This window comes from Cardiocondyla obscurior, linkage group LG03, assembly GCF_019399895.1.
Source record: "Cardiocondyla obscurior isolate alpha-2009 linkage group LG03, Cobs3.1, whole genome shotgun sequence".
NCBI classification, from domain to species: Eukaryota; Metazoa; Arthropoda; class Insecta; order Hymenoptera; family Formicidae; genus Cardiocondyla; species Cardiocondyla obscurior.
Genome location: NC_091866.1, coordinates 9,994,904 through 10,006,312, shown reverse-complemented (window position 1 = coordinate 10,006,312; position 11,409 = coordinate 9,994,904). Strand labels below are relative to the sequence as shown.

Here is an 11,409-nt window from a genome sequence, read left to right as displayed (position 1 = left end):
TGAAGAGGCATGCGTCACGTCTCTGTCTATAAGCACGGTTCACTGACCAAGGTTCATTGTGCACGATATTCGTCATAGTGACATGTGAAATATTCAACATTTAACTTTACTTCATACTCGCGGTCGCAGAACGGCGATAAATGAGCGTTTACATATTTAAAGCTGCGGAAGAGAAACTCACCGTTGCATTTACATATCGCGACAAAAGTAATCGTGGCTGTGTAAGGTAACGTATCGACGCTATTCGATTTGTACAAAGATTTTATATATTTTGCAAACAATTTTATGCAATATATTTTTTTTTTTTTCACAGGTAACTTGTATAATTTTTTTTTCTTTACTGTTGATGATTCTTGCATGGCCATCGCAAATTAGCCAAGGCACAGGTTTCGCGTGCATTTACTTTCGTGGGTATAATTTAACGTTTGTGAAACTCGCATTGAAACACGCGGAGGTCGTGTGTCCTACCAAGGCTAAGTATTATTCTCATAATTGATATAAGTCCTACGTTAGTAACGCATGCAAGTTCTCTCTTTCGTGTGTCCTTACATACTTCTTCATCGATCTACATTAAACTTTATACAGTTTTCAGTAGGAAAATTAAAATCGTTTACATTTTGCTAGCTGCAGAACGACGAATGTCCATTCTTATCAGTTTTATCACTTTTATCTGTCTCGTGAAAAGATGCAATATTACGTCAACGGTTGCCAGTTGCGAGGAACAAAAAGATGCACTGCTACGTCAATAAAAGTTGCAAAAAAAGAGCTAAAATTGTACCTCTCCGTTTCTACGGCGACATCGGCTCTTCCGAACGCACACGTACATTTTAACGTTGCAGCGATTTATAACTTCCAGGAATCTTTGCAAAACGTAGCTTATAATTAATTACATTTTGCAAAACGCGTCGGCGCTTTGTTGCGGGCGCGACCGCATACGTACATGATTTATCGATCCGAAACCGATTATACGGTCGCGTAGCGCGCGTAGACCAGTGTATACATTTTCCGAACACAGAGATACAAGCGCATGAACACAGGCGTACACTTAGTTAAGTGTATGATCGCCCGTGTGCATGTATATACACGTGTCAACCTCGCGACCGCCAATGTCGCCGACAGTCACGGCCGCGCGACAACTCGCGTTTTCGCAGTCCTCTATTTTCTCACCGTTAGTTATTTTTGAAACGCGACTATACAGCGGCAGCCGTCATCGACAGACATTAGAGTTTTGTCTTTACTCGCTTTACACTTGAGAAAACACCTTTTGTATGAGATATATGTTTTATTCAGAAGTGTATTTTACATACACCAACTATGTGAAAAATAGAGAAATACGCTTCGGAGCGATATACTTCCTTTGGCATTTAAATTTTCAACCAAGTTTACACGCGTAAATAACAAAGCTCGATATTTGATTTAACTTTTCTACACGTTTAAGTGCGACGGGCTGAAATTTTGTTCGATTCATCTATTTCCTGAGACATTCAACATTGGAAATTGATCAAGTTTCAATGAATGATGAACGTCATCCTGTGTTTTCGTTAAGGAGAAATTGGTTCCAAGTTTGCTTGCCAGAAATTCGTTTGGAACAAATGTAATTATACATGTATACACGAATGACAATAATTTATCAACTCATTATATGAATGCACCTTTCGTAGATGTTTGCCTTGAAAATATTCAAATTGCAATTTTTATTTCGAGATTGTCGCACTAAGAAATGACATGTCAATTTATACTTGAGACAACTTAATTTATTTTAATGTCAGCGTGGCGAGATAATATATCGATAGTTAATTAATATAAGATGCCACGGTATATGTCAGCGACGCAATCGTCTGGAATTGTACGATTGCATGCACATTATGACCGTATTTGGTCGTAATACTGTCAACACATATGCGCCACACGTGGGGCCAACGCGATATGCATAGATAAGTGTAACCGATGAACACGAGCCAAATAATGACGTGTAGAGCGGAGAGAAGTGCGATATGTAATTTATAAAAGTTTATTCTTGGATATGATTATCGTACGAAACCGGTTGTCGAAAGTATATCTATTTCGTTACTAATAATTCGTTTTATTCGTCTAAAATTAACGATTTTACAAACAAGAAATCAGATCAGAATAAAAAAAAAATTAGTTAACCGAGGCTTTTACATTTAACTGTTTTTTATACGATTTAAATTCGATATTAAGGCAAACAAAAGTCTTCATTAAATAGCGATAAAGTAACATTAATTCTTAATTAAATAGATAAATATTAAATTATTTATTAATTTTCTCATTAATTCTCATCGAAAGAATATATCTCTTCGCACACCACGTCGTTTGTTTAAGATTTAGACTTTGTAGATAGATAAAAACAAGAGGACAGAGATACAGAAAGCGTAGTTGAGAGAAATAGACGCACATGCATGTCATCATCGCAGTCAGGCGTGAATTAATATCATTAGAGTCGCTTATCACGGCGTTCTTATCGCATGTATCACCCACCTGGTTGATATGAAGTCGCCGTAAAATACTGCACCTTCCCAATGATAACGTTTCTGTTGTTTGTAGATTTACCGAGATGGAGAAAATTGGACGCACCAGCTCTCGTCGATTAACTTTTCTGAATCGCCAAAGTCGTTGATCGGGAATATTACTACCGATGTAACGAGAAAAGTTACTGGCACTTGGAGTCCGAGTCACGATGATAAGATAATGAGAGACCAACTGTTTAATTCACTGATGCGCAACAAGGAACATCTTTTCGTTAGCACCACGTCGTCGATTGTTCGTCGCAGAGAGTCGATTGCACTCACGTCCTTACAACACGTCAGCATACATCGGCAGCGCAAGTACGAATACAATCGAACGCAAATAACTTTACATAACGATGATACCAGCGGTGATTCCGTATGCGGACGGACGGATGAGATCCGTCCATGCGACTTCGCCGTCTCTTGAGAAGTAATTTAATTTTAATATTTACATAACGAATAATGCAGACATTTAAGAATATGTAGGTATTAAATGAGCACCGCGAATACCTTGAAGAGTGATTACATCTCTCTGTCTCTCAATACATGGTGGTATCTCTCCTCGTAGTTGCAGCTTCGACCTACCTCAATGAGCGACCGCTACGATCTTTAGTACCATGTTAAATCTTCCGCAAGGCGAGCATCGCCGTCACACTCGAACGCATATCTCCCCGTTATAAAGATATGCAATGTATAGATATGATGAAAATCCTCCTGTTTACGTTTCTCTTTGCCGGAGGATGCGATGCACCACCAGGACCACTAATGCCGAACCCGCGTTCTATCGCGTTTCGCGCGCCGTGTCCTTTCGTCAGGGATCGATTCTCGGTGGAACGGGAGGCGGCGCCGTGCAAAACGCGGTTATCGGACGCAGCGCACCTTCCCAAATGAAAGAAACTGCAATACCCTGCTGTCGGAAGCGCGAAATTATCTCGCGCAATCCTTACGTCGCGATAGCGCGTCGCGGGCATGGCGGACGTATTGGTCGTTCTCGGTGGCGGCCCGAGAAAAACGGACGATCCGGTAACATTTTCACAGTACGAAAGAAACAATACTGCTGCCGCAAACACTGCCGTCGACACGCCGCCTGCGCCGTGTATCGATTTACGCCGCGACGCCCGACACGAATCGTTGGTAGCGCCTTCGCCCCAACCACTAGTTTCCCCCGCGAATCATTAGCTCGATAATTACTAGGGAGATGATTCCTGTATTTTAAGAGACCTGCCAAATTTAAATATTCTATATATATGTATATTTTATGTATATAATACTATAAAATGTTAAAAATAAGGTATAATGCTCTCAAAATTTTATTTGCTTAATAATATACTTAACATATACATATATATATACACTGAAAGTTTTTATTTGTTGATTTCGTCACAAAATGCATTTAAAAAATGTTTTTATTATGTGGTAAATTGAGCGTGTAAAAAAACATACAACTTAAAAAGTTGAATTGTTTACTCACCACTAATTACGCTAAAAATTCCACATATTTTATCAATGATAATTAATAACATTTACAAGTCATTAAAATCGTTCATATATTATTTCTTACAAAATTTTTAGAAACAGAAATAATTTCGCAAACTAATTTCATTAATCTTCATCAGAATCTTTGTTTGTTACATCTGCATCTTCTTTCTTATCTTCCATTTTAGTTCGTGCTATAAGTTCTTTTGCTGGATTAAAGGTGCCATTAGTTTGAACATTGCAGATATAACATCGGGTGCTTTTTTTATATTGCTCCAACGCACATTTTTCACAAAAATAATGTTTGCATCTGAAAAGAATATCGTAGTATGGTCATTAAATATATAAATGCGTGGAACAAGTTTAAAAATACATTAATAATCATACTTAGTAACAACTGGATCTGTAAAGCTGTCTCTGCAAATAAAACATTTAAACGGCAGGTTATCCTCATCGCTGTCGATCTCGTATTTTTTATCGTCTTCGTCTCCACTATTGTTGTATTCGCCAGTAGCAGCTTCTCTTTCTAATTGCCATCCCAACTTATAATCCGATCGATCGTGTAAAAATTTACAGCTATCTGTACAATAGAAGAGTTTATATTACGATTGTAAGACGATTACAGCATAAGTTTATTCGAGAAAATTATTTAAAACGATGTCACATACCTCCGAAACCGCAAAAACCGGTTTCTTTATAATCCTTGCATATGTCTGGTTGATAATCCCATCTCACTGTTGCTCTAAGATTAGATGGAGCTCGAATTGGTCCCTTTCGTACCATTCCACTAGATGCATTTCCCGCCGCGGTATCTTTCTTTTTATAATATTGAGCGTAATTATTCAAGCCGCGATAAATCTTATCATCTTCTTTCCCTTCCAATTCCTGAAAATTGTGATAAAAAGGTGTCATTAATTTTGTCTTCTTAAATAAAAAAAATCTCAAGCTCAGTAATGTACTCGGCAGGTTCTTTGCAGGAAATATACCTCGTTTATTTTTTGAGCTTTCTCAAAAAGTGCCTGTGCATCTCTATCTTTCTCTGTTTCTGTCTCAAGAATAGCTGTTGCTCCTTGGTCACTCGGACCAGCTGGTAAAGCAGTTCTATTGCTCTTATACGACACGGTCACGCTATCGTCCTCGCTACTATCACCTTGGCCATAATTAACTTTCTCTCGAGGCTTCTTGATGCTTGTCTACAAATAGACAAATAATTTGTAATTTCTCGCACATATTCAGAATATAATTATTTGTGACGCAACTGCGCGATTTAAATTCTAACAGGAGAGATGATAAACTCACGCTTTGTATCATGGGATTGTGATCATTTCGCTTTTTCTCCTTTTTAATAACCATAGTTTCGTCCTCGCTGCTATCTACAGAGGAATTAATACAAACATTTATCTGCGCGTCTTTTTATTATAACCTAAAACTTCGGTTAAGATAGACTTATCACAGGTAAATATAGCATACGTGTAAATTTATTTATTAACAACGACTCACCATCGCTGTCGTCGGCTTCCTTTCGCTTTCTCGTGGCATTACTCCGTGCTTTACGTCTTTTAAATAGAAAGGTGCAGTTTTTCTTTTCTGGCTCCTGAACCGCGTCATCCATGTTTGTTCGAAGCGTAAACACTGACATCACTGACACTCGTAAACGCAAGCGGAGCCGAACACGCGTAAACCCCATTTCTCCGACATTCTCGTTCAACTGGGCTGGCTTTTCCTTCATTCATCGTCGTTTCTCTCGTCGAGATACGCGGTCGGAAGGTCGGCCAGTAATCTATCAACGACTAGCGTGAGTTAATACAAGAAATACATTTTTCACGTTTATCGTACAGCGACGCCCGGGTTATGTTTTCTGATTGTGTCATATATGCGCTGTATTTTTAACAATCGAGTTTTAGAGATAAAGAGCAGCATTTTAAGTACGGCATTATTAGAATTTAATTCGATATTGTTCTATAACTATAACTATAACTATACCCTTGTTATAGGTCTTCCAATTTTTCTCGAGTTGTTTAAAAAGCAATAATAACGATGAGTAAAAAGAAAAACATGGCAATTGATTTCCAAGATAACATGATACTGCTCACCCGAAAGTACTTGAAGCGTAAAATAATGTGCCCCGAAACAAAGTTCAGGCATCACGTTAACGAACGTCTGCATGTGCTGGATTTAGTGAAACGTACCATTGAAATAGGCGAGAGCAATTCTGTCTTATTAGTCGGACCAAGAGGCAGCGGAAAATCAACGGTATAATCATTTTTTTACAAAATACCGATACGTTTTATATTTTAATTAGTAATACGTACTTAATTATAATTATGTAATTTTAGCTTGTGAATAGTGTTTTAAAGGAGTTATCTGCTTTAAAAAGTTTTAAGGATAATGCATTAATAGTGAATCTTCATGGATTAGTACATACTGATGATCGTTTGGCGCTGAAAGACTTAACTCGTCAGATGCAGTTAGAAAACGTTGTCGGCGACAAGGTATTTGGTACCTTTGCGGAAAATTTAACTTTTCTTTTAGATTGCCTGAAATCTGGTGATAAAAACCACTCCAAGCCAGTTATTTTCGTGCTTGACGAATTTGATTTGTTTTGCGGACATCATAATCAGACGTTGTTGTACAATCTTTTTGATGTTGCTCAATCAGCACAGGTAAATGTTTAAGTGTATCAAGACGAAGAGCAGCTTAAAAAGATTATATAAGCTTTTAGGTAATACGATAATTTTTTTCGGAATTTTGCAGGTGCCGATATGTGTGCTAGGTATAAGCTGTAGATTAGACGTCATGGAATTGCTCGAGAAGAGGGTCAAGTCGAGATTCTCTCATCGTCAAATATTTTTATTTCCTGGCGATACATCATCCTCAGAACAGCCTATGTCCGCATTTGACGATCGCTTGGAACTCTTTCGAGATCTTCTCAGCTTACCCGACGATGAGAATGTAAATAAAGTGGAACAGCAATACGACGATTGCACAATAGATCCGCAATTTGGTTCTATGTGGAATGATTACATTAAGAGTTTAATTTCGAATGTCACAATGGTGAATTTACTCAAGAGAATGTATCATATTGATGTGAGCGAGAGGAGCTTTAGAAATTTTCTCGCAGTAGCTGTTTCAACGTTATCGGAGAAACATCAGAAATTAGAAGTAAACGATTTTGTGGAAGCAAGTAAAATATTTTCGGAAGATGATAAATTGTTAATACTCGAAGGATTATCCATTTTAGAGATGTGTTTGGTACGTTTTTTTTATAACTATCTCATAAAATAACGTTAATTTTTTCTTTTTTTTAATAAAGGAAATATATTTCGATATTGTATTACAGATAATAGCAATGAAACATGAAACGGAAATTTACGATGGCGAGCCATTGAATTTTGAGGCGATATACAATCGCTACATGAAGTTCGCAAATCAGAATTCTTCTCTTCAATCTGTGCAGAAGCCGGTTATCATGAAAGCTTTTGAGCATATCAAGGTAAGAAATGCTTCAACATCAAAATTATTTTTTTATTCAATTTTCAGAAAAGAAAAAACTGATAACATATGTGTGTTTTGTAGAATTTAGAAATCTTATTGCCAGTTGGCAACACGAATACAAAATTTGAAAAAGAATATCAGTATTATAAATTTACATTAACACCGCAGCAAGTTACTGAGGCTGTGAAAAATTATTCTGGTCTTCCTACAGAAGTATCGCAGTGGGCGTTAAGCAGCATATAATAACAATATAGTTTCAAGTATTAAACCTATTGTGTTCCATATTACAAATTACACGTTACATATAATTAATAAGTTTTCCTCCACATAACGTATTTATAGAAAATAACGACGTATTTATAGAAAAATTTAGATATAATCATTTATATCACTTTAATAGAAAAATAGATTTAGTAATGTAGAAATCGATAATATGCTAATCTCTTTCAGGTCCGTTTTTATATTGAATATTATTGTTGAGCTCATCTCTATACTCTTACTTAATTATTGCCATAAAAACGAAATATTATATGAAGAAAATTACAAAGAGAGCACATGACATTACATCTACATATTATGCCCTCCAAAAACGTGTGATACTCTAGTCCTACATTTCTAAAATATTGCTATTCATACGTATATATGTATACGTAATTAAATTTTTTTAATTTAGTAAATTTTTTTCTCCAAATATTTATCATTTTTTTAAAACAAAAATTTGAAAGAAATATCATGAAAAACCAATAAAATTGTAAATATATTCAACATATATCAGTACAATGTTTGAAAAAAAGGGAATATTTTGTGAATATATACTAAATACATAATCTTCTTCAGGAACAGTTCCTGCCAATATACAAACGAAGTAGAAAAGTAGGTCTGACATATATTATATATCTTCGATATATAAATCATAATAAGGAAGATGCATATTTATCGAAGTAATTTATTTCCTATAATAACAAGCATTATCTTATCGAATGTCATGGATGATTAGATAAATTATTCGACTGAAATTATATTCGTGCCACTGGCTAAGTATCACGTTAAAATTCAGTTTATCTGTGATCCATTCATCATCATGTCGATTTATCTCTATGATGTGTGCGTGTATGTGTATGTTTGCGATCAATATCTGTATGTATGAATGCGTTAAATTTTAAGTATTTATTAAAAAAAATGTGTTTCTTCGCACACTCATAAATACATTGTTCTGACACATTAGAATACGATGAAATTAGAATGTGCACGTGTTTATGTTGATACATTTGTAATAAATTTATATCTGACGAAATATCGGCACAAATCTTACTGGATTAATTTTCTACATTTAATTTATCCAAGCAAATTGCGGTTTTGCTTCCGTAGTCATTGCCGAAGAGTCTGCGATCGTTCTGATTTGAGAATTTTTCGCCACCAGCATTTTTGATGATTGACGTTTCTCGCCTTTTGTTAAAGTTGCCACTTTCTTCTTTTTATGCTGAGCAATATATGAATCGTGACCTGTATCGAATACGTGCATTAATATGAATTTCAATACATATGTTAAACAATTATATCTTGCCTGGATTCATTCCTACGGGAGGTACGTTTCTCAGTTGCTTTTCCATAGAAAACGGCCGAAGCGCTGACATGGCACGACTTACACCTATCTGCAAACAAACAAAGTTTGCTAAATATACTGTTAAAAGCTTAAAAATATTTAAAAAATTATCGAGATATGCACTTGTGAATGGCGTATTCTATGCTCCACAAGATCTGCTCCAAGTATTTCTTCGTAGACTGACATTCTAATAGGTATTATTTTATTTATTATCTACAAAGAAAACATATATTAGTTATACATTATATAATATAATTTTTTTTTTTTTCAGGAATGAAGTCATAATACCCATAACAGTATAACAGAACTAATAAAACTCCAAGCCGTTAAACAAAGTGCAGTCAAACTTTGCACTCCTAACAAGTACCAGCCGCCTCCTGCAAAAATTCAAACATATAACTTAGAAAATGGAAGAATACACAAAACCATTATACGGACCTTTAAATAGACCTTTCCTGCCACTTGTAGTATCAAGCGGGTATGGATTATCGGCAAATAAGCCGATGGCAACAATTCCCCAAATACCACTTGCGCCTATATCTCAAAGGAAACGAGATTATTATTACGATGGGAAGGCATGATAAAAGAAAATAAATAAAAATGTGATTGTCGATGAAATTAATATAAAAATACCGTGAGTGGCAGCTGCTCCAACAGGATCATCTATGTGAATTTTGTCTAATGCTGGCATTGCCGCACACGTGATAAAACCACCTACCATTCCGACAATCATCGATTCCCATCCTCTATAGAGGAAACATCCACCTAACGCAATATTAACGCTTGAGAACTGGTTTAATTTTTTTTACATTTGCTATTAATTAAGCATGTACCAGTAACTGCTACCAGTGCCCCAAGAACACCGTTTATTTGACTAAGAATATCAATTCCATTCGGATTAGTTAAGCTGAATCCTAAGCCGACCAGACCTCCGCCCATACTGGCTATCATCGTAGCAACAGCTGCTCGAGCGGCGTACTTCCACTGATCACCGGTTACTCCGTAAGTACTACCACTGTTAAATGCTAACCAGCCCCACCTACGATTAACAGTATTCTTTCTATTCTATTTAATTCTTTCTATACGACACATATTGCATTAATTATCATAGTTGTCTGCGATTTTTTTTACCATAGTACAAACAGTCCCATAATAGCATTGACTGGACATCCAAGAGGTAAAGGTTCGATGCCGTTGTCGTATCTACCTACTCTGGGACCGAGCATGATAGCGCAAGCTAAAGCTGTATAAAAAAAACAAGAGGCAAATTAATATCACACGTTTATTACGCAAGATTCATCAACTTATCGTTGATTATTTATCCGTGATTAATCGTGTTTGCGAAAATTAAAACACCTGAAACACCGCCAACAAGATGCACCACGCCTGAGCCGGCAATATCAACGGCCCCCATGTGATTCAGAAAACCATGGTCACCCCATACCCACCCGGCTGGCACGCAGTACACGATAGTGTTCAGAAACGAGAACAAACAATACGCCTTAAAGTTACAACTAAAAATAAAAATATAATTCTATAATTAATTAAATTTTACGACCGATATATCGCACAAGTGAAAATAAATACCGTTCTGCCATAGCACCACTAACGATAGTCGTAGAAGTGGTAGCAAAGCTCAATTGAAATAAAAACGCAGCGCAAATGGCACCCATATATTCATCATCGACGGGAGGATCGACAAATATACCTCCCATACCGAGTAAAGGATTGTTGGGTTGTTTGTCTAAACCAAAACTAAATCCAAATCCGAACATCCAATAAGTTAGACCTCCAAGAACTATATCGACTACATTTTTCATCATGATATTGACTTCGTTTTTTACAGATACACAGCCAGACTCTAACATTCCGAAACCTATAATTTGTAAGAGACGTTGATTACGAGCATAATAATGTGCTTACCGCGAAAATAAGAATAATTTATATTTTAATCTGTAACGAGAATCACTTTCACATTTTTCAGAGGAATTATTACTCTTTGTGTTACCTGTCTGCATTGTAAAAATCATAAAGGAGCTCGTAACGATCCAGTTGCTATCTTCTTGCGTAAGATTGTACAATGAACTAATATACCTATCAATAGTAACATTTGTATCATTTTTCACCAGTTCCATGATGTACAAACTACTGGCTCGTCGATAGAAAGAGTTTGACTACTAATGTCTTCGTTCACATGCATCGAGTGTGGTCGGAACAAACAAATAAAAAATTTAGAATGTACGGACAAAACAGGCACCGATATTGATAGCAACGTCACGACTTCTGTCAGTACCAATCAAGCAGTCT

At 36.3% G+C, this 11,409-nt stretch overlaps 3 protein-coding genes across 6 annotated transcripts; 1 reads left to right on the top strand and 2 right to left on the bottom strand.

The window, feature by feature from the left end:
• The first annotated feature begins 2,738 nt into the window (after positions 1 to 2,738).
• Orc4 (origin recognition complex subunit 4) lies at positions 2,739 to 9,464 on the top strand. 4 transcript variants are annotated; one of them, XM_070654471.1, is made up of 6 exons: positions 2,739 to 2,846; positions 5,999 to 6,257; positions 6,341 to 6,667; positions 6,759 to 7,256; positions 7,345 to 7,497; positions 7,581 to 8,795. In XM_070654471.1, exons 2-6 carry the CDS (start codon positions 6,042 to 6,044, stop codon positions 7,740 to 7,742), a joined length of 1,356 nt encoding a protein of 451 aa, XP_070510572.1. In that variant the 5' UTR covers positions 2,739 to 2,846; positions 5,999 to 6,041; the 3' UTR covers positions 7,743 to 8,795. The 4 variants fall into 4 exon arrangements, with proteins under 4 accessions (XP_070510572.1, XP_070510571.1, XP_070510573.1 ...); XM_070654470.1 differs by having other exon boundaries at positions 2,822 to 2,958; XM_070654472.1 differs by lacking the exons at positions 2,739 to 2,846; positions 7,581 to 8,795 and adding exons at positions 5,664 to 5,799; positions 9,374 to 9,464.
• Mdlc (RING finger protein mdlc) lies at positions 3,823 to 5,733 on the bottom strand. Its single transcript, XM_070654479.1, has 6 exons — positions 5,505 to 5,733; positions 5,304 to 5,377; positions 4,991 to 5,197; positions 4,673 to 4,889; positions 4,392 to 4,584; positions 3,823 to 4,314 (listed from the first exon to the last, which is right to left on the bottom strand). Exons 1-6 carry the CDS (start codon positions 5,731 to 5,733, stop codon positions 4,131 to 4,133), a joined length of 1,104 nt encoding a protein of 367 aa, XP_070510580.1. The 3' UTR covers positions 3,823 to 4,130.
• Positions 8,830 to 11,237, bottom strand: Amt (Ammonium transporter). The gene is made up of 11 exons (XM_070654493.1): positions 11,111 to 11,237; positions 10,690 to 10,978; positions 10,459 to 10,616; positions 10,234 to 10,345; positions 9,936 to 10,141; positions 9,736 to 9,867; positions 9,541 to 9,636; positions 9,391 to 9,479; positions 9,226 to 9,315; positions 9,064 to 9,151; positions 8,830 to 9,002 (listed from the first exon to the last, which is right to left on the bottom strand). The coding sequence occupies exons 1-11, from the start codon at positions 11,235 to 11,237 to the stop codon at positions 8,830 to 8,832; spliced, it is 1,560 nt and encodes a 519-aa protein (XP_070510594.1).
• Between the last annotated feature and the right edge of the window lie 172 nt (positions 11,238 to 11,409).